The sequence below is a fragment of the Thamnophis elegans genome, chromosome 16, assembly GCF_009769535.1.
Source record: "Thamnophis elegans isolate rThaEle1 chromosome 16, rThaEle1.pri, whole genome shotgun sequence".
Taxonomy (NCBI): Eukaryota; Metazoa; Chordata; class Lepidosauria; order Squamata; family Colubridae; genus Thamnophis; species Thamnophis elegans.
The window spans coordinates 1,129,721-1,152,128 of NC_045556.1; the positions used below are offsets into that span (position 1 = coordinate 1,129,721).

A 22,408-nucleotide genomic window follows, 5' to 3' on the forward strand; every position below is an offset into this window, starting at 1 on the left:
CCTTCCGCAAAGCCCTTAAAACCTGGCTGTTCCGACAGGCCTGGGGCTAAAGAGCTGTTGCCCCCCTTCTCGAATGGTATGACTGTCGTGTGTTTTTAAACTATGCATTGTTATGTTTCGTTTTTTAATTTTTTGTCTGTATCCCCCTTCCCTGGTTTGAGTTGTGAGCCGCCCTGAGTCCCCTTCGGGGGAAAAGGGTGGCATATAAATATAATGAACTGAACTGAACTGAACCTCCTCACTGTCCGGCTCTGCTGGCTGCCAGCATCACGTGTCCAGATGTGCTGAAGAGAGTTTGAGCAATGATAGGAAATGGTTAGGGCTGGTGGAAGAAGATGACTTTTTAAATGTTATTGTACCTGCTCCTAACTGGGCCTTGGGGGTCAGCCCTGTTTCCTGCCAGCTGTTTGTGCTGAGTTCCGTGTTCTTTCCCGAGGGCAGGAATAGAAATCCACCCAGGAGAGATTTCAAAAGCAAACAAAACGGAGTGAAAAAGAAAGGGGAAAGGATCCCCTTTCCCCTTTTGAGTTGTTCGCCGCCCTGAGTCCCTCCTGGAGAAGGGAGGCATGCAAATAATAAAATTCAATTCAATTCAATTATCCCAGCCAGTGCTTAACCTGCGTAACTCAAACATCACCCCGTGCACTTTTCCTTCTAAGTAAACTTTTAAACCCGGTCTTTAAGGTGGTGCGACTCGGAAATCACCCTCCGGAGATTCCTTACCAACCTGGGCCAGAATTAAAAAAGAAAAGCAAGGGTCGGAACTGTGTGCAGGTAGTCAGCAAAAAAAAGGTGGTAAAATGGGGCGCATTTCACTTAACAAATATGTCTTGCACAGCAGCATAATTTTTGGGTTGTACGTTGTGGATTATCTGTAGTAACAGTGTGGAACCGGCCCCTGGTTGAAGGGCAGTGGAGGCTGAAGGTGGCTCTGTCTGTTTCAGGCACTCGGAGAGCAAAGCTGCTCCGTCCCACTCGGGCCCCCAAAAGAAGAAGCAGCAGCAGCAGCCGCCTGGCCAAGAGACTGGAGTGAAAGCAGAGCCTTCTGTGGCCCCTCCCCAAGAGCCCCGGGTCCCCTACCCTTTCGTCTCCAGCCTCTCCGAGAAAGAGCAAAGGAGATACTTGTTTCTTTTGTCTGAATATGTAAATGCCGACCCAAAGCTCTTACCCTGGTCTCAGCAAAGGGATTACACTCAGTATCTGGTAAGGACTGCCTCTTCCCTTCCTCTTTCCCTTTCCTCTTTCCCCTCTTTCCTTTCCTTTCCCTTCTATCATCCCGTTCCTTCTTCTATCTTCCTTTCCCTTCTATCTTCCCATCCCTTCTTCTATCTTCCCTTCCCTTCTTCTATCTTCCCTTCCCTTCTTCTATCTTCCCGTCCCTTCTTCTATCATCCCTTCCCTTCTATCTTCCTTTCCCTTCTTCTATCTTCCTTTCCCTTCTTCTATCTTCCCGTCCCTTCTTCTAACATCCCGTTCTTTCTTCTATCTTCCCTTCTCTTCTTCTATCTTCCCTTCCCTTCTTCTATCTTCCTTTCCCTTCCCTTCTTCTATCTTCCCTTCTCTTCTTCTATCTTCCTTTCTCTTCCCTTCTTCTCTCTTCTTTTCCCTTCCCTTCTTCTCTCTTCCCTTCCCTTCTTCTATCTTCCTTTCCCTTCCCTTCTTCTATCTTCCTTTCCCTCCTTCTATCTTCCCTTCCCTTCTATCTTCCTTTCCCTTCCCTTCTTCTATCTTCCTTTCCCTTCTTCTATCTTCCCTTCCCTTTCCTTCCCTTTCCTTGTTTGCTATGGAAATAGCGTAATGGCAAACGTCTAAAAGAATTACGACTTAAAAGCGACCGCCATTGCATACCTTTCAGCAAATGAAAGAATTTGTGAGCAAAGAAGTTGCGGAATTCTTGAAATTCGCCCGCAATGCTGCCAGAAGCTGCGCCAAGGATTACAGTGACATCTCTGAAGGCGCCTTGCTGTACACCAAGGTAATATGAAAAGATGGCCCCGTTGCCTTTTCCAGGCATCGAGGAAGCCCTTGGCTCTAAAATAATGGTAGATGGTTGGGAGGTTTCTTTCAATCTCATAGAGTGATTGATTTTTTTAAAAACAGAAAAGTAAAAATGTTCTGTGCAGAAGCTCCTTCATGATGTAAAAACATAAGCAAATACCGTCCTTTTTTTCCCTTTCCTTGAGGATTTCCTGAGTGCTTGTATGGGCTGCGTGAAGAATTACCCTGAATGGTATTCTCTCCACCAAGTTACCAGCCTCATGGGCGGACGATTCAGTAGAGAGCTGACGCTGAAGTTTGAAAAAGGTCTCCTTGCCTTGGTAAGCTTCCCAGAAAACCCCCAAGGCGCTTTTTCCAGACTTTCTGGTTTCTCTTGGAAGACACTTCGCTTCTCATCCAAGGAGCTTCTTCGGCTCCAACTGGTAACCCTGAGGCCACAAATAAAGCTCCGGGTGGCCTCAAGGACTCTGTCTAAAACAGTGTTTCTCAACCTTGGCGACTTTAAGTCCTGTGGACTTCAACTCCCAGAATCCCCCAGCCAGCACAGGTGTGCTGGCTGGGGGATTCTGGGAGTTGAAGTCCACAGGACTTAAAGTCGCCAAGGTTGAGAAACACTGGTCTAAAAGAATGCAAATGACCAGCTGTCTGCAAGGAATGGAACGCCTTCCCTTCCAAACATCCAGTCAGAGCTTTTCTTAAGGAAGAAGGATTTCCATCCCTGCTTGGAGATTTGGGGGGGGGGGACTGTCCCTCTATTTGACCCTCCAAGAAGTAGGCCAATGTGGCTTTTTCCTTGGGCAGCCATTCAACCAAGTGTGTATATGTATGTGTGTGTATGTATGTATGTATGTATGTATGTTATATTTGTGCTGATTAATAAATAAAGGGAGACTAGTATAGATCTATTTCAAGCTATTTAGCTCTCATCAGCTAGCCTTACCCTTACTGGGATTTGAACCTGTGCTGTATTACATATTAGGCAGTTGTGTTAGCCACTAAGCCACAAGGTTCTCCTCCTTTATTTTATGTATGTATGTATGTATGTATGTATGTGTATGTATATGTATGTATGTATGTATGTATGTTATATTTGTGCTGATAAATAAAGGGAGACTAGTATAGATCTATTTCAAGCTATTTAGCTCTCATCAGCTACCCATACCCTTGCTGGGAATCGAACCTAGCTGATGAGAGCTAAATAGCTTGAAATAGATCTATACTAGTCTCCCTTTATTTATTTATCAGCACAAATACAACAAATGTAACAAAAAGGCAACAGTAAAAAATATTGGGTTTCTGTCTGGATGGTCTCTTGTGACAAGCCGAAGGACAGAGAATGGAAGTAGTGATCATCCTCCCATATTTGGGCATACCAGGGGTTGTGACTTTAAATATACATATACATACCCACTCTCATGGCCTTCAGGAAAGCTGTTAAAACCTGGCTGTTCTGGCAGGCCTGGGGCTGTTGACCTTAGTGTTAAGGTCCAGCCCCGGTTAGAAGGGATGCGTGTTGTGAATTTTTAAACTATTCTTTTTCTTTTCTTTTTTTCTTCCTTCTTTGTAAGCCGCCCGGAGTCCTTCGGGATTGGGCAGCCTATAAATTTAATAAATAACATAAATACATAAATAAATATTTTCTCTCTTCCAAGGGAACGGTGCACCTTGTTAAGCGATTCTTCCCCAGGCTGCCAACATCAATTAATTTACCTGCGGATAAAGCTAAGCATGAGCGACTCTGTGGGACTCCCGAGGACCGGGCTGCCCAGCTGCACAATGTAAGCATTGCAATCAGGCAAGCCACGTGTTGCTCGTTTTCAATCACGTTAACCGTCCCCTGCAGGTGATCCTGATGGCTGTTGCATTTTCCCTCCACCTTCATAGCTCCCCTTGTTACTCGGAATTCTCATAGCGGTGAGTTTTGAAGCTGTTCTTTTAAAAGTAAAAGCGAGCAGAAAGAAATCCCCCCCCCCCGGGTGTGAACACACGTTTGGCACTGTGCGAAAGAGCCGTACGCTGGTGCGAACTTGAGTTTTTTCTCTCTTCCTGATCAGAAGGGCTTAATTAGGTTTATTTATTTATTTATTTGTTTGTTTGTTTGTTTATTTGTCTTGTATGCCGCCCACTCCCGGAGGACTCCGGGCGGCTCACAAAAGACAAGGGAAAGGGGGAAAACGAGACAAAGACAACATATTAAAAACAAAACCAACATTCACAATTTCCATGGAGGTAAATGCTTCTCAGCGCCCCCCAGCCTGCTGGAACAGCCAGGACTTGGTGGCTTTGCGGAAGGCCGGGAGGGTAGTAAGGATCCGGATCTCAACAGGGAGCTCGTTCCAGAGGGCCGGAGCTGCAACAGAGAAGGCTCTTCCCCGGGGAGTCGCCAGCCGACATTGGCTGGCAGATGGGATCCGGAGGAGACCCAACCTGTGCGATCTAATTGGTCTGAGAGAGGTAATCGGCAGGCTTCAGCTTCTTCTTCCCTTTTTATTATAGACAGGATAGAAATTATAACTTTGGACCAAGCCAACATTTGCAGTTGGTTAGTTTTTAGAATGGATTATATGCAGTTAGCAGTTAGACTTATATACCGCTTCATAGGGCTTTCAGCCCTCTCTAAGCGGTTTACAGAGTCAGCATATCGCCCCCAACAACAATCCGGGTCCTCATTTCACCCACCTCGGAAGGATGGAAGGCTGAGTCAACCTTGAGCCGGTGAGATTTGAACAGCCGAACTGCAGAACTGCAGTCAGCTGAAGTAGCCTGCAGTGCTGCACTTAACCACTGCGCCACCTCGGCTCTTAGTTCCACCTAACTCAAAAATGTCCTCTCTTTGGCAATAATCAGAGTTAGCCATTGTTCTAGTTCAGAAGAAAAATGTCTTCATCATTATATTACGTTCTGTACTCTCAAACAGCTGTTGCAGAGCCAGTTTAGGGACAATTCTGAGAGATATTTGGGCAGTGAGTAACAAAAGTAAGCGTTGTTCCATGGTAAAATGAGATCATTGGCAAGCTCTAAAATTTAAGATATCTTATCTTTAAGCACAAACACACCCACACATGCATAGGTAAGAGTGAGGTATTTGTAGAAGGCGGGCGGGATGCAGACTTCATGACTGAACAAAGCGATTGTTGATTCGCAAGGGCAAGATACATAGTCACCTTTGCCTAATTGTGTTGATTCTTAAGTGCACGGATATATAAATAGTCATGTTTGCCTAATATTATCGTGTGCTAAAATAAACTTCTGGGACATTAGTTAATTCTTCAGCCTTAATAGTGAAATCGTGTCATTTTGTTCAACCTGATTTACAATTTATTATCATCTCCATTTTTTTTTAAAAGGACATTAGCACCGATCTAAATGCTGAGCAACTGGCTGCCAAATACTGTCCCCAGGTGATTCTGACGGGTGAATCTTTATATACTCTGTTGAACAATCACGGTCTGGATTATAAGCAGCAGTGGGAACTTCCTGTGTCGGTGAAAACAGTTTCTGTTACTGGTGAGCTTGTGGAGGTATTTTTTTTTTGGGCTTCGTTTGAGGGAAGGGTTGAGCCAAAGACAGCATCACCACCAGATGGATTCGTAACTGGCTGACCAACCACACTCAACATGTGGTCCTCAATGGAGCTGCATTTACATGGAGGGAAGCATGCAGTGGAGAACCCCAAGGCTCTATTTTGGGCCCAGGACTCTTCAACATCTTCATCAATGATTTGGATGAGGGAATAAATGAGGAACTCATCAAATTTGCAGATGACACCAAGCTGGCAGGAATAGCCAACACTCCAGAAGACGGGCTTACGATACAGAAGGATCTTGGCAGACTTGAACATTGGCCACTATCTAATAAAATGAAATTCAGTGGTGAAAAGAGTAAGGTTCTACATTTAGGTAACAAAAACGAAATGCACAGGTACAGTATAGGTGGTACCTTGCTCAACAGTAGTAACTGTGAAAGGGATCTTGGAGTCCTAGTGGACAACCATTTAAATAGGAGCCAGCCATGTGCAGCAGCTGCCAAAGAAGCCAACACAATTCTAGGCTGATCAACAGAGGGATAACATCAAGATCATGTGAAGGGTTAATACCACTTTATAATGCCTTGGTAAGGCCACACTTGGAATACGGCATTCAGTTTTGGTCGCCACGATGTAGAAAAGATGTGGAGACTCTGGAAAGAGTGCAGAGAAGAGCAAGAAAGAGGATTAGGGGACTGGAGACTAAAACATATGAAGAACAGTTGCAGGAACTGGGTAGGTCTAGTTGAAAAGAAGGACCAGGGGAGACATGATAGCAGTCTTCCAATATCTCAGGGGTTGCCACAAAGAAGAGGGAGTCAAGCTATTCTCCAAGGCATCTGAGGGCAGGTCAAGAAGCAATGGGTGGAAACTAATCAAGGAGAGAAGCAACTTAGAACTGAGGAGAAATTTCCTGACAGTTAGAACAATTAATCAGTGGAACAGAAGTTGCCTCCAGAAGTTGTGAAAGCCCCAACCCTGGAAGTCTTTAAGAAGATGTTGGATAGCCATTTGTCTGAAACTGTATAAGGTTTCCTGCCTAGGCAGGGGGTTGGACTAGAAGACCTCCAAGGTCCCTTCCAACTCTGCTATTGTATTGTATTGGACTTTCTTGTTGTTGTTTTTTTCTTTTGAAGATGTTTCACTTCTCAGCCAAGAATATTCTTCGCCTCTGACTGGATGGTGGGGAAGGGAAGTATTGACACTCCTTGCAGACAGCTGGTCATTTGCATCCTTTTAGAGGGTCGTTGAGGCCCCTTGGAGGTTTATCTGTGTCCTCAGGGTCCCCTGAGAGGTGCAAATGGATCCTGTAGTCTGCAATTTTCTCTGGAAATTTGTTCATACTCCCACCCCACTTGGAGGGCATTTGCCCCAAATCTTACAGCTTAAAGTCTGTAGAGATTCTCAGTCATCCAGGTCGTGGTTGTCCCAGAGGTGCTTTTTCAGAAGTCTTCAAAAGAAAAAAGCAAGAAAGTCCACAGTTGCCTCTAAAAAGAAATGTAAATGTGGTTCTAAGGCTGACTTAGGCAAGTTAATTTCAAAGTGAAATTGGAACTCTACGTGGAGCCAAATAGACTCGGCATATTTCCATTTCCCTGTCAATTTTCCTGATCGAGCCTCCTGTTGAACTTCAGAATTACGCCTTAAGTCCAAACAGAATAATCTTGCTGAAAGTATTGCATTTGTCTGGAAACAAAAGCCAACAAATGTCATTCCTTTTTGTACAAAATGAGTGTTGATCTTGAGGTAGCAAATAGGAAGCGGACTAGGAAGAATAAACAGGAAGCGCCTTCACAGTTTCTTTTTGGTGTTGAGCATTAACTGTCTGGCTAGTGCAGTTTGTTTATTCTGGATTATTATTCTATTACACGACCTGTGTATTTATTTTACAGTCCATCTGGCGATTAAAACAACCTCTCTTTTCTTGTTTATTGCCTGTTTATCTCTTTCCAACTAATAATGGTTTTGGGGGAAAAAAATAGTTTTGGGGAGGCGAATCCAGTTCTTGTTATCTGGGAAATGTTACTTCTTGTACTTTCGTATTTAGATGAAAGATAATTATCCTTTACTATTGGAGGGGGGGGGAAAATGAAAACCCACTTTTTTTTTTCCTCCCAAAGGCCTGAAACCAGTCAAAGTGGCCTACATCGACCCTCCTCTGCCGAAGAAGGAGATGACGGTGAGGGAGAAAAACCAGCTTTTTCACGAATTCCTGGCAGATTTCCACACGACAAAGCAGTCCAGTATTGTCGCCCGGGCTGTGATACTAGACAAGCCGCCAGAAGTGCTGGTGAGTTTCAGTCTCGTTTTGGTTGAAGTACTAAAAGGAACTTTACCTAAATTTCATAGATGATGATGATGATTATTATTATTATTTTTATATTATTTTATTTTATTTTTGTTACATAGACAACATGATTATTATTATTATCATCCTTTTTAAAAGAGCCGAGGTGGCGCAGTGGTTAGGGTGCAGTACTGCAGGCCACTTCAGCTGACTGCTATCTGCAGTTCGGCTGTTCAAATCTCACCGGCTCAGGGTTGACTCAGCCTTCCATCCTTCCGAGGTGGGTGAAATGAGGACCCGGACTGTGGGGGCAAGTTGCTGACTCTGTAAACCGCTTAGAGAGGGCTGAAAGCCCTATGAAGCGGTATATAAGTCTTATTGCTATTGCTATTTTATTGGCATCCTTCAGTCTCCAAAGACGATGGTTCCGTGCTCTGGAAAAAGGTCCTAACGCAGCATCTGGTGTGGCTAAACAGGCCAATTCGGGAGCAGCCATCCCTTCCACACTGAGGGCAGGTCCATTCTGTCCCCTGTCCACCCCCCAGATTTCGCTGGTTCCGGGACGGCCTCTTTGCCTCGGCCTGCCGAACAAGCGTCTCTTCGAGTTGGAGAAGGCCATGCTGCGTCTTTAGCTCCCAAGCTGAAGGGCCAGAGGTCAAGGTTTCCCAGCTGTTGATCTCCACTCCCAAGGCCTTTAGATTCCTCTGGCAGATACCCTTGTATCGCAGCTGCAGTATAGGATAAGGAGCTTATATTAAAAGAAGAAGAAGATTGGCTGTTGAAGCCTACTATTTTTTTTTCCAAACCATTATTAGTTGGAAAGAGATAAGCAGGCAATAAACAAGAAAGAGAGGTTGTTTTAATCGCCACATGGAGTCCTTTGGTGTAAAATAAATACACAGGTCATGTAACAGAATAATAATCCAGAATAAACAAACTGCACTCGCCAGACAGAGTTAATGCTCAACACCAAAAAGAAACTGGGAAGACGCCTCCTGTGTGTCTCTGGGCTGCATCCCCATTTCCCCCTCTTTCTCTTCCAGCCGGGAACGGAGCTTAAAACCTGCCAAGGCAGACCCTTGCAGGAATCCGTCTCTGCAGATCTGGACTTCGATACGGACGTCACCCAGCTGGAGAGCTTTGCCTCGGCCGCAAAGCCTCTGAGCGCTTCTCCAGCTGGGGTCTCTCCTGCAAAGCTGCCCGGGTGGCCTGAGGTCTTCTCGGAGTGCGTGAAAACGGAAAAGGGGCGAGAAGGGGGGAGCAGTCGAGCAAAAGACCAGGAAACAGGCTTCAGCAGCGGGAGGACGTCGCCCCCGGGAAAGGACCCCCCGGATTTGGATAGTGAGGGAAACTCACCGGGTGAAGCTTTCGAGCCGATGGAGGCGGACCCAGAGGGCGGAAGCCTCACGTTGGCCAAAGAAAGAAATCTGGACGGCAGCACCTCCATCGCTTCTGCCGATAAAAGTTGTACTATCAGGGAAGGGGCAGCCGAAGACGTCCGATCCCCTGCCCTGTCCTGTAGCAGCGACACGGATGGGGAACATCTGGTCATTGACACAGAACGTGAGCCTGGCCAGGCGTCTGAACCGGGCGCGCTCCCTTCCCACCCCAGCCCTGGGGCCTCTGCCCCTCCTTCCCCCAGCCCTGCACAGGCCCCCTTGGAAGAAGCAGCCGAGTCTTCGGAGACCCATCCAAAGGCTTCTCCCTGCAGGCTTCACCCACGGTTATCCCAGGAAACCGATCCCCTGGGCCAGATTTTGAAAATGCAGACGAAGCTACTGAAGCCCCCTTCCCCAAACTCTCAGGGGCCCCTGCCGGTAACCAGTGAAGCGAGTTTGAATCCTACCCACGGCCAGGCAGATGCTCCTTCTCGTCCTTCGGCCTCTCCAGCTGTGGAGCCAGGGCAAAATACTGCAGCAAACACAGGCACCTCCTCCAAGTTCACCTGGGCAACCTGTTACCAGGGGCCTCAGAAAGGTAGGTTGTGTGACGGATATAAGCAGTCGCCGTAAACCCGTGTTTCTCAAAAGGTCGCCAGCTTTTAAGATGGGTGGACTTCGGCTCTCAAAATTCAACTTTAAGATGGGTGGACTTCAATTCCCATGAATTCCCCAGCTAAGCTGCCTGAGGAATTCTGGAAGTTGTCGCTCACCCATTGTCAGGCCTCAAATAGCCTCCGAAAATAAATCAGAGTCCGAGGCAAAGGATTCCTCAAAGTTCCAATTTATTAAGAGAGCCACGTTGGCACATTTGGGAAACCCCGAATCTGAAAGCTTCCCGGTTTCCCCCACCCAGCTGAAAGTTCAAGATCTTGCATCCCCCACACCCACCTGTCCATCACAGGCCTGACACCCGTCTTAAAACTTCCAGACTGCTGTAAACATTTCTGGTACACCTGTACGCGCCGTTCATTCTTTGTTCAGGGCCCAGGTGAATTTCACATTGGGGAGAAAGATTTCTTTAATGGGCGAGAAGCATCTTTGTCCGCCAGAATGACCGCCCCACCCCTCCGTCTCTCTCCTGAAAGGGATGCTGTGGGACGCAGTGGAAGAGGCGGCCGACTACCAGCCTCCCCAACACGGAAACCTGGTCTATAAGTTGTACAGCTTGGATGACATGTTGTTGTTGGTACGGACCACCATCCAGAAAGTTGAGCTGAGACCCCATCAGAAAAAGGCGAAGTTCAGGAGGGTAGGTTCTCTTCTTGGGTGGGAGGGTGGCTTTATTGGGGTGGGGGTGGGGGACTAAATCAGCTTTGGCTGATTTAGATTTTAGCCGGTTCCGATGCTGGATTCCTGCTGGGGTCTTTGGACTGAGGTGGTTTGCAAGAACCGTTTCTTCCAGGGCATTAAATGTAAGCAGGAGAGTCCATAAACCAGTGTTTCTCAACCTTGGCCACTTGAAGATGTCTGGACTTCAACTCCCAGAATTCCCCAGCCAGCTGGCTGGGGAATTCTGGGAGTTGAAGTCCAGACATCTTCAAGTGGCCAAGGTTGAGAAACACTGCCATAAGCAGTAAGAGAGAATTCTCGGCAGATGATTTGCAATATGGATAATCCCTTTAAGGGGAGTTTGTAGGGCTGTCATCTCTGATCCGCCATTCCCCCTCCCCACCGGATTTCCAAAGGGGGCAGAATTGCAGGGGCTGAATTCCTACAAGCCTTTCCTGCAAGAAATAGGAGTGAATATTTTTGATCCTTGGCCATTTTTTAAGCACTGTAGTCTTGGCGGCCTATTCCGGGGTGAGTATTAGGTGCTTCTGTGCTAGAATTGTATCTCTGACTTCACACATGCTCCCCCGTGAACCCTGATGTAAGAGGTATATTCTATCAGGGTTCCAAATAGCATCCAGAAGTAAATCAGAGTCCAAGGCAAAATATTGCTCAAAGTTCCAATTTATTAAGATCCAGATCCGGTCAGGTGCAGAGGCGCAGAGACAAAGGATGACCTTGGCTTTCTAGAAAGAATGTTGTTATGGCTACATGGCATCTCACTCCGTACAATCCCCCCACAGTCCCATTTTCCCCACAACAGAAAATGCACAGCAGAATGATAGCCAGTGTGGCAGGCCAAAGACCCACAAGAAAAGGGGGCTGACACATCCCTTGTTTCTTGTTCCAATTCCAGCTTCACAAAGAAACGAAATACAGCAGGACCATCTGCTTTCTCTAGAATAGGGAAAAACAAAAATTGGCTGAGGAAGAACTTTTCCGAGTGATCCCTAACAGTTAACACAGATTCTTGAGTTTCCTATTAATCAATCAACGCCGTGGCGCAGTGGTTAGGGTGCAGCACTGCAGGCCACTTCAGCTGACTGTTATCTGCAGTTTGGCGGTTCTAATCTCACCTGCTCAAGGTTGACTCAGCCTTCCATCCTTCCGAGGTGGGTGAAATGAGGACCCAGACTGTGGGGGCGATATGTTGACTCTGTAAACCGCTTAGAGAGGGCTGAAAGCCCTATGAAGGCGGTATAGAAGTCTAACTATTGCTATTGCTATTACTTGTAACTCTAAGCAGCTGGTCTCGGAGAAGGCGAGTCCCTAGGGTGAGGTTTACGCTTTGCTTTCCTGCTTACTAGGCAGGCTGGAAATGCATTGAAGTGGGAAAGCTTTTCTTTCTTCCCCAGCACTTCCCTGTTTACGTGCTGCCGAAGTTAGAATACCAGCCCTTCTACGGCGTAGAAACGTTGACCGAAGACGAAATCTGCCGGCTCTGGATGGAAAGTTTGCTACACTCCAATACTTCCTTCACTCTGGGTGAGTGGATTTTAAAGGTTGCCTCTTTTTTTTAATGTTTACATCCTTGCAAAACAGAATACGGTGTCCTTCCTAGCAATGGATTTATGCAACTGACGGTAGGACAGGTTAATCCTCCACTTATGAGCACAATGGAGCCCAAATCTTTCTGTTTGCTAAGTGAGACGTTAAGTGAAATTCCGAGCCGAGGTGGTGCAGTGGTTAGGGTGCAGTACTGCAGGCCACTTCTACAGTTCAGCGGTTCTAATCTCACCGGCTCAGGGTTGACTCAGCCTTCCATCCTTCCGAGGTGGGTGAAATGAGGACCCGGATTGTTATTGGGAGCGATATGCTGAACCGCTTAGAGAGGGCTGAAAGCCCTATGAAGCGGTATATAAGTCTAACCGCTATTGCTATTGCTATTTCCGTTTGGGAAATCTCTCCCTCCTCCAGGTCACATCGATGCCCTGACTTCCCAACTCTTCCTGCTGGAGCGACTGACGGGAAAGACCTTAAGAAGACGATTTGGCACATTTAAGTAAGTAAATGGGTGGCAGAACAATGTTACAAGTAAACGAACAAACTTCCCATAACAAAAGGTTGATTTTCAGGGAGTCCCTCGCCATCAGTTCCTCTTTCTCCATTTAAATATTTTCTTCCAGCAAATGCAGTAGAAGTCATGGGCTTTTAAAATAAAATAAAATAAAAATCAGTATTTACCCTTTAATTGTATGATATATTCCTCTCCTTGCTCTACAAATACTCAACTCTCTTGTTAGTTTTCGGTTGAATGATCATTTAGATAGAAATTTTATTTGTGAGCTACTAATATTTAGATTTCAGGTACTCCTCAATATATCACCGTGACTGAGCCTGGACACACGATCTGGTTATTAAGAAGGTCATCACGTGTCCATCCCCAATTTTACAACTTTTTTTGCAATGGGCGTTAAGTGAACACACTGGTCATAAACCAAGTGGGAGGAGTGTCAGCTGTCAGTTCTTCAAACCTGGGTTGTAAATACATTTTTTTTTGGTTCCGTTGTAAACTGGAACTGGTTATAAGGCAAGGACTACCTGCTTTCCTGCTCTCCTGAGCCAATATTAATTAGGGGAGGGGCTTTTATTTTACAGTAGAGATACTCAGATTACATAGTCAGCCACAGAAACCCCTCCCCAAAGCTTACATTCCTTATTTTAAATAATTTTTACTCAACATTTTCACTTGGCGGAATGACAGCTGACGAAGTCCAGGGATTTCTCAAACTCTCCTTTGAGTCATGAGGTTTAAGAGCCAAGGTGGCGCAGTGGTTAAATGCAGCACTGCAGGCTACTGCTAGATCAGCAGGTCAGCGGTTCAAATCTCACCGGCTCAGGGTTGACTCAGCCTTCCATCCTTCCGAGGTGGGTAAAATGAGGACCCAGATTGTTGGGGGCGATATGCTGACTCTGTAAACAGCTTAGAGAGGGCTGAAAGCCCTATGAAGCGGTATATAAGTCTACTGCTATTGCTAACTTCGTGCCCCTAAAAGTGACTGACAGTTGAGGGTGCTGCACTTCCTGTCAAATGCCAGGCGTCACGGCTTCATCCACACATCCTGCAGCTGCTCGGAATGGATTTAAAATAACAGAAACAGCTGATCGAGTCTGACCTCTCACCGGCTGGTCCTTGGCTGCTCCCCGAGGGAGAGCTTTGCCTTCCGAATCCATACATTCCTCAGATTTCTGCACGCCTGTTTTATCTCTTGGACAAACAGCCGTTGCCACGGTTTGCATAGTACATTAATTTCCCCTAATAATTTTGTGAATGCTGTTCTTCCCTCCACAGTCCAACCAATTCGTTGCATATTCTCCAAAACATCTTGAAGAAAGTGGCTGGGTAAGTTCTTGGCTTTCTCCCTTCCTTCTCTTTCTGAATGTTGCCTGGGGTAGCAAGCGATTAAAACTCAGGCCAGACCCAGAACTCCAGGAGCCTCTTAGCGAACACTTGGAATTTGGGAGGAGGAGGAGGAGGAGGAGGAGATCTGGATCTATTCTGGATCATCATCACACACATTCAAAACCGCATGACAAGGTACAGAGGAGGCCCTTTGCCTGCCACAGAGCCCGAGGGAGCAGCCGGATTGATTGATTCATTGATTGCTTTGGATTTCGATTTCGATTTTCTTAGCTGCCCATCTCGGCAAATGACTCTGGGCGGCTCGCAATTCAGACCATACATGACAGTTGAAATTTTAAAAAATGATAGAAAGAGCAAAAAGCTTTACTTTTTACTAAGGAAAAGGAAAGGAGAGGAGGAAAGAAGAAAGTAGAGAAGGGAGGAAGGGAGAAAAGGAAAGGAAATTAGTGGGGGGCCGGTAAAACAAAATAGGTGTATTGGGATGGTAAGCGAAGCAATCCCAGTCATACATTTTAATTTTTTATATGGAAAAATGAATGTTTAAAAGTGTTCAAATGTGATAAGAATAATAACTCTGAGAATGTATGCTTGTTAATTTGTGCATGAGACTAAAAATAAACTAAAAAAAATAGTAAAAAGCATTAAAATGATTAAAAAAAAGAACCATTAAAACATCAAATGCGAAGTGCAGCCTATCTGGACCTTGAACAATGCAGTTGGGGAGGGGGGGGTCTTGGTGCATGTAGCAGCCCAGGAACAGAGCCGGGTTTTTAGAGCTTTGCGGAAGGAGAACGGGGGCCGCTGCAGAAAAGGCGCTGCAGGTTTGGTGCCGGCTTCTAACGGCTGGTTGCGTTGTCAGTTTGCAGGAGGGCTCCTTCCTCTTGACTCACCTGGCGGGAGACTCCTCGGTGTCCATCTACAAGAGCTCGGATGGAATTGCCACGCGGGCAATGTACAACCTGCACGCCGCTCACGCCGACCTGCCCCCCGCCCCGGCTGCCCTCTCTGTCCCCTGGGTGCCCCTCGACCCCAACATCCCCCTGCAGCATCACTTTGCCCAAGGCCGTGTCCCCTGCACCTTCCCACCCGTGGCAGACGGGGGCGCCAGGACCACGAAGGTGAGAAAGGGTTGTTTGGAAAAACTACTTAGGGTTTGTGTCAGCCCCCCCCTCAAGAAAACACCCCACCCCTTTTTTTTTAAATTACAAAACGTTTCCAGAGATGTTAGTTTTCAAAGTGGGCTTCCTCATCGCCTTTGAAAGTAATTCCAGAAGACATTTGAGTATTTTTTTTCAGGAGTTCTGCAAATAGAGAGAAGGGAGAAGTCTTAGAGAGTAAGGGTCTCCCAGCTTGGAAGCTGTAAGACTTGTGGACTTCAACTCCCAGAATTCCCATGGCTGGCTGAGGTACTCTGGGGGTCTTAGAGGCTGGAGACCCCTCTCCTAGAGGCTAGAAAGAGCCAAGGTGGCGCAGTGGTTAAATGCAGCACTGCAGGCTACTGCTAGATCAGCAGGTCAGCGGTTCAAATCTCACCGGCTCAGGGTTGACTCAGCCTTCCATCCTTCCGAGGTGGGTAAAATGAGGACCCAGATTGTTGGGGGCAATATGCTGACTCTCTGTAAACCGCTTAGAGAGGCCTGAAAGGCCTATGAAGCGGTATATAAGTCTACTGCTATTGCTATAGAATAGAATAGAATTAAAGTTGGAAGGGACTTGGGGGGATTTAACATATCCTTCCTTTGTCCTCAATTTTAGATGGATGGATGGATGGATGGATGATAGATAGATAGTTAGATAGATGATAGAGAGAGAGAGAGAGAGAGAGAGAGAGGGAGAGAGAGAGAGAGAGATAGATGATAGATAGCAATAGCAGTAATAGCCAGGCTGAGTCAACCCTGAGCCGGTGAGATTTGAACCGCTGACCTGCTGATCTAGCAGTAGCCTGCAGTGCTGCATTTAACCACTGCGCCACCTTGGCGCAGTGGTTAAATGATAGATAGATATAGATAGATAGATTAGAGAGATATAGTGAGAGATTTATTAGATAGATAGATAGATGATAGAGAGAGAGAGAGAGAGATAGATGATAGATAGAGATAGATAGATAGATAGATAGATAAGATATATATATATAGATAGATAGATAGATAGATAGAGATAGATAGATAGATAGATAAGATAGATAGATAGAGAGAGATAGATAGATAGATAGATAGATAGATAGATAGATAGATTAGAGAGATTAGAGAGATATAGTGAGAGATTTATTAGATAGATAGATGATAGATAGATAGATAGATAGATAGATAGATAGATAGATAGATAGATAGATAGATAGATAGATAGATCTTAATTCTGTAAGGCCCAACCCTCAGTCTGTACAGAGTTCAGAGAATCAGAATTTGTATCAGAATAGAGCTGGAAGGGGCCTTGGAGGTCTTCTAGTCCAGCCCCCTGCTGAAGCAGGAGACCCAAACCATTTCAGACAAGTGGCTGTCCAGTCTTTTCTTTAAAAACTTCCAATGATGGAGTACCCACAACTTCTGGTGGCAAGCAGTTCCACTGATTCATTGTCCTCACTGTCGGAAAGTTTCTTCTCAATTCCAGCTTGCTTCTCTCCTTGATTAGAATAGAAATAGAAACACAATACAATAGCAGAGTTGGAAGGGACCTGGGAGGCCTTCTAGTCCAACCCGCCTGGCTCAGGCAGGAAACCCTGGACCATTTCAGACAAATGGTTGTCCAACCTCTTCTTCAAAACTTCCAGGGCTGGAGCGTTTACAACTTCTGGAGGCAAGGGGTTCCACGGGTACAGAAGAGGGGAAGCAGATCATGCCAGCCTCGTGATACCGAAACCCTCCCTTGCCCTTCACAACAACACATGTTTACAGCGACCCTCTTTTCTTGCACAAAGCAGGCCGCAAGCCTGAAAAAGGGACAAGTTAATTAAAGACAAAAATAAATGCATTTATCCCTTTGCTCTGCAGAGGAAAATCCAAGAAGAAAGCCAAGAAAGCAATTAGCTAACTCGTGAGGGCTGCTTTTTTCTAAAGTACAGGGCTGTCCTTTATAATGAAGGCTGTGTGGTCACTGTATACACATAATTCACTTACTCCAGCGTTGATGGGTTTTCACTTGGGAGCAGGAGAGCCCAAAGGCAAGAGTTTTATCCCTGGGTTTCAGGGCGACGACTTCCATTTTAACCAGTTCTGGCAGAAACTTCGACCTCCGGAACGTTGAGTCATTCTGAAGCCCGTTTCCTCTTTCTCTCCCTTTCTGGCTTCTAGATGAGCAGGAAAGCCAAAGCTTTCCCCGGCACGCCCAGCCACCGAGGCCCAATCCCCACGGAATCCCTGCAGGCCGAGCCCCCGAGGAAGAAGCGTGGGGCTGCGCAGACCAAGGGCTCCCGGACGGCCAATCAAGGCCCAGACCGGAAATTCTGGAAAAAAGCCCGTCCCAACCAAGGGCCCCCGGCTTAATGGCGAGCAGGAGCAGCCGTCTTCCTCCGCAAAAGGGCTTCTGTGAATGAAGAAGGTGGTGGACAATCCCATCAGGCCGGGCAGGGTCGCCCTAAAACCTTTCCCCGGATTCGGCACTCGAGAGGCGCATCGGAGGGTTTTCTCCTGCCTTGAGAACGCCCGGAGCGACACGGGAAGGAAGGCAGCCAACTCTGCACGATCCCAACCGCTTGTATTTCGCCGTTTGTTCCCCGTAACGTTACTGGGTGAAAAGCAAGCCCTGCGGGAGCTTTCTCTTAAAATGGGCAGTTGCATTGAAGGAGTTCTGCTCCTTTTTGGGCAGCTGGAGCGGAGATCTTGGTTTGAATCTCCCTGCCCTTTTCTGCAGGAATGTTAGGAAAACAGTTGTGGCCGCAACCACGAACTGCTTTTAAGTTTAGATTTTGTTTTTAGAGGTCCCTGATGTTTTTTAAGGGTCTGCTAAGACTCATCATCCCTTGGTCCTCGGACACCTCACGCCATCATCCAAAGCGCAAATGCGTTTAGATATTTTGAGAGTTTAAAACAGGAGTGCCCAACCTTAGAAACTTTCAGACCTTCGATTTATTTTTATTTATTTCCTTTTAAAGAGGGTCAAAGTGAGTGCCGGGCTGGGTTTGAGCTTTTCAAAATACAGTTAAAATCCCCCAGTTGTTGATTTCTAATTTCTTTCGTTGTTTTTTTTTTGGATGTGTATGAAACGCAAATTTGAATTTTGCTTGGGATTTTTGCCCAGCTTGGCGCTGTTTTGTACGCCAAGCTAATTAACCTTGGAGCCCGTGGTTGCATGGCCGCAGTGGTGCAGTGCTCCTGCCCAAGGCGAGACCAGGGTGAAGTGGGCAGGGCAGCCTTGATGTCATGGCACAGAAATGTTTACTGCCAAAGCGGCGCCATGTTGTTGCAAAATTTACACCCGCTGTCTGAGGCATCATCCCTCCCGTCCCACATTCCAGGCGCTAAAGCAGTGTTTCTCAACCTTGGCAACTTTAAGTCCTGTGGACCTCAACTCCCAGAATCCCCCAGCCAGCGCAGCTGCGCTGGCTGGGGGATTCTGGGAGTTGAAGTCCACAGGACTTAAAGTTGCCAAGGTTGAGAAACACTGCGCTAAAGCTTTCAGAATTATTGTTATTATTTTATTATTGTTGTGGGTGTTTCTGCCCTGATGTTTATTTATTTTAAGCAGGGTTTTTACTTCTTACGATCTCTGCCTAAGCGCAGGGTTTTCTCCAGGAAAGAACGTGGTTTCAGTTTGGTTTGGATCTCGCCACTTCCACACGTAACGCTCGCCTGTTTCCCGAAGGGCCGTACGTTTTATAATCTGGTTGCCACAACAAACTGGTTTCAGTGAGAAGGCAGAGCCTTCGGGTTGTTGCAGCCTTGCTGAACATCAGGTTTTCTTTCGAAATCCCGCCTGACCTCCCACCAGGAAAATATTTCCGACATGAGTCATGCACAATAATCGGGTGGGGCTCTGAAGCTGTGGCTGTCTCTGGAAGAGGGATTTCAGAAACTCTGCTTGGCAACAGAGGAGTCGAGATTTTTTCCTCTGAACTCGGACTCCGCAATGAAGGTCCAAAGTTCCTATTGGGAACGGACCTCTTAAATGCGGCCGCAAACCTCTCCGCTGCTTGAGGATACAGGCAGTTCAGTTGCTTTAAGGGAAATTTGGTCCCTGTTCAGCCCCCCTTTGGCTGGCTGGTTGGGTTTTGTGGGTAGCTGAATGAATGCTTTAACTTGGGCCCTTTTTATACTGTGTTAAAAAGACAGGGGGTTCTGCATTTAGAGGTTTTGAGGGTTTGAAACCCGTAGCAACTTTTTAAGTGCAAGGAAAACGGCACATCGGAAGTTAAATTCTTTTCAACCAGAGGCGTCCAACCTTGGCACAATTCTAAGACCTGTGGACTTCAACTCCCAGAATTCTGTGTCCACAGATTGTGCCAAGGTTGGAGGCCTCTGGTTTAAAAGAATTTAACTCCTACCTAGCAGAGATGGCTAAAATATCAGCATATCTCAAGGACCACTCAAACGAGAGATATAAACTGGAGTGGAGAAGATGGATTGACTATACTCAAAATAAATACGGGACTAAGAAATCCCAGATACTTTATGACTGAAGAAACAAGGATATAATCTGGTTAGACTTAGCCTAGCTAAGAGGAGTTAAAGCGCAAATGAAAGATGATACCAACTTTTTTAAAAGTTTATTTTAGAACATCTTTATTAAAGATTTATACCCTGTATTGGTTCTGGGAAATGGGGGGGGAGTTGGGGGGGATTTGGATGGGGAAGGGAGGTAAACATTTGTAAAAGTGTTTTTTTTTCCTAAAATTTTCAATTAATAAAAAAAAAGAATTTAACTCCTGATGTGCCATTTTCCTTGCGGTTACTGGCTCTCTCTTTATTTTTGGGATCTGTACACCCACCGTAAGATTAAATCTGGATTGGAAATCGATTTGCTTCAGCTTGGCTCTGAGTCGGAGGGGGAGATTGGCTGTCCCGGTGCAAAGCAAAGTTCAGAAACGCAGACTTCCCTTTTAACTCTCCACAGGAAACCCACAAACGGCTGTAATTTTGGTTTTTCCGCCACAGAAAAATAACGTGTACCGTTGGCAGGACCTGGAGAGGTTCCCCAAACGCCCATCGGCCCCGCGTCTTTCGCCCGTGATTTCCCCCCCCCCCGGCTGTGCCTGTAATGAAATGAAAACATAGGTCGTGCTGGACTTACGACCATCTGTTTAGTGACCATTAAAAGTTGCAACAGCACTGAAAAAGCAACTTGGGAGCTGTCTTTGCATTGAATGACCCTCACAGAGTCCCCGCAATCACCTCATCAGAATTTGGGCACATCCAATCGCCCTCTGGGGGGGGGGGGACTTCCCCAAACAAAGTCAATGGAGGAAGCCACATTTGCGGGGGGGGGGGGGGAGATTTGCTTAGTGATGATAGCAAAAGCAGTGAAATCAAGCACAACTCGCTTAGTGGTGGAAGTTGTCGTAAGTCAAGGACTGTCCTGTCCCATTGGGCTAATGCTTCACCAAGCAGCCCCCTCTGGACCCCCTCTTGCTTTCCCCCCTTTGGCGGTCTTGCATTGGGCGAATGCAGCAGTGCAGCCGATGCGACGTCGCTCCATTTTGAGCTCGCCTTGCAGCCAAGCCGATGATGCAGGCAGCGAAGGGCTCCGTTCCACCGCGGGAGACCTTGGGCTTCGGCCTCCTTGAGTGGCCTCCAAATCTCCCCGGGGAGGCTTCGTCCCCCTCCCCCTCCGCTGCTGAGACTGGGAGGATCCATCCATGGAGACCGCTGGCTGGAGCCCCTGGACACGGCTCTTGTCTCGGGCCAAAGAGGAGGTCACAACGGTGGAGGGCTGATCATCCTCCTGGCCCTCAAGGGTTTAGCCCAGCCGGCAGCTTTGGCTGAGTTAGGGTGCCAGACAGGAATCCCCCCCTCCCGATTCACACACACACACACACAAACCCCGAGGTGGCACAGTGGTTAAATGCAGCACTGCAGGCTACTTCAGCTGACTGCAGTTCAGCTGTTCAAATCTCACCGGCTCAAGGTTGACTCAGCCTTCCATCCTTCCGAGGTGGGTAAAATGAGGACCCGGATTGTTGTTGGGGGCGATATGCTGACTCTGTAAACCGCTTAGAGAGGGCTGAAAGCCCTATGAAGCGGTATATAAGTCTAACTGCTAATTATCCCTCAATTCCGGGAGCAAAGTGAATCCAAGCCCCCATTTCTGCTCTTGTTCTGCTTCCGAGACGCTGGGACTCCTCCTTCACCCAGCCCTGCCCATTGGAGTTCCACCAAGGAAGGGAGAGTCTACTTTTGCATGGGTTGAGAGGCAGAGGGCCCTGAGTTTTGTGGTCCTGGCCGAGCTCCCTTTTCCACCACCGAGGCCTTGGCTAGATCCGTGCTGTGTAGTGGCTGTGTTGGACTCCCGTTTCCATGCTGCTCAGCCAACAAGGTTACTGGGGTAAACGTATGAGAAGCCGCTGGCTATTTAAAGCACAATTGCCCACGAAAGAGCAAAATAAACCCCCAGCCCTGCTCTTCTCTCCTCCAGCTTCGTTTCTGTTGGTCTCCTGGGCCCCTGCAGTCGGCTGAATCCATCGATCAAGGGCCGCCAGGAGCCCAGCAGCGACTCCGGTGGATCGATGTCGCTAATGGGTTTTCTCTGATGCTCTTCCGAAACTAGCTGGCTCTCTCGGATCTGGTGCCAGCAGGCGGGTCCGTGCCTGCACAGGCATCCCAGCTCCCTGGGAACCTTCAGCTGTCTCCCTCCTCCCTTTCCGATGGATTACGGGCGCACCGTCTTTCCCGGAGACATGCTGGGTCTTGTGATTGTCTTAGCTGGGACAGGATGACGTTTGACACCCAACCTCCGGTTGCCTTCCTCAACAGGCTCTCTCGGGTCGGCCTTATCTGGGAACGAAGAAGAAGGGGAGTTCCAATCTTTGTACCCAAAAAAGCAAGACATTCCACCCCAAAACATTCCCCTTTCCTTCCTGTTGCAGTTTGTGAGTTCAGGCCTGGGGGAGTAGAGCCATGGAGTGCAGCTGGAGGCAACCACAGACCGTGCCTCTCCACGGCCAGGAGTCAGAATGGAAGTAATCCCCCAACTTGTGACAAACAGGACCAGAGTTTCCATTGCTAAGCAAGTTGTGAAGTTAGTCACACCTGAATTTTACGACAGCTGACATGGCAGCTGTGAGTCAGATAGTCCGGCTGGAGGTGGGGAGCTGAAGTGGACTCTGCTGAAGTTCCCCTCGCCTCCAGATCCTGTTTTCTCTGGCGGGCAGGATGGGAAAGCGGGAACTGGCGGGGCTGCGAAACAGGAAGGGGCCTTCGGAATTGTCCTTTGCGCCCCAACCTCTCAATTCTCCCCAACCCTCCTGGCCTTCCAGCGGGCTCTGAGGATGCCCAGAGTCCCTCGGGTGAAGTCCCACGAAGCAGCCAATAGTC

General features: G+C 47.3%; 1 protein-coding gene across 1 annotated transcript in view; it reads left to right on the forward strand.

Annotated features, from left to right (window-relative positions):
* ICE2 (interactor of little elongation complex ELL subunit 2) overlaps positions 1 to 18,453 on the forward strand; it is a 24,426-nt gene extending 5,973 nt beyond the window's left edge. Inside the window, exons 3-15 of the mRNA XM_032233313.1 lie at positions 945 to 1,203; positions 1,856 to 1,975; positions 2,184 to 2,318; positions 3,651 to 3,776; positions 5,346 to 5,505; positions 7,645 to 7,814; positions 8,855 to 9,788; positions 10,339 to 10,502; positions 11,938 to 12,067; positions 12,500 to 12,584; positions 13,875 to 13,925; positions 14,806 to 15,064; positions 17,234 to 18,453. Of these exons, the coding sequence (XP_032089204.1) occupies positions 945 to 1,203; positions 1,856 to 1,975; positions 2,184 to 2,318; positions 3,651 to 3,776; positions 5,346 to 5,505; positions 7,645 to 7,814; positions 8,855 to 9,788; positions 10,339 to 10,502; positions 11,938 to 12,067; positions 12,500 to 12,584; positions 13,875 to 13,925; positions 14,806 to 15,064; positions 17,234 to 17,425 (2,785 nt within the window). The 3' untranslated portion in view covers positions 17,426 to 18,453. The remainder of the gene's footprint in view (positions 1 to 944; positions 1,204 to 1,855; positions 1,976 to 2,183; positions 2,319 to 3,650; positions 3,777 to 5,345; positions 5,506 to 7,644; positions 7,815 to 8,854; positions 9,789 to 10,338; positions 10,503 to 11,937; positions 12,068 to 12,499; positions 12,585 to 13,874; positions 13,926 to 14,805; positions 15,065 to 17,233) is intronic.
* The last annotated feature ends 3,955 nt before the right edge of the window (positions 18,454 to 22,408 follow it).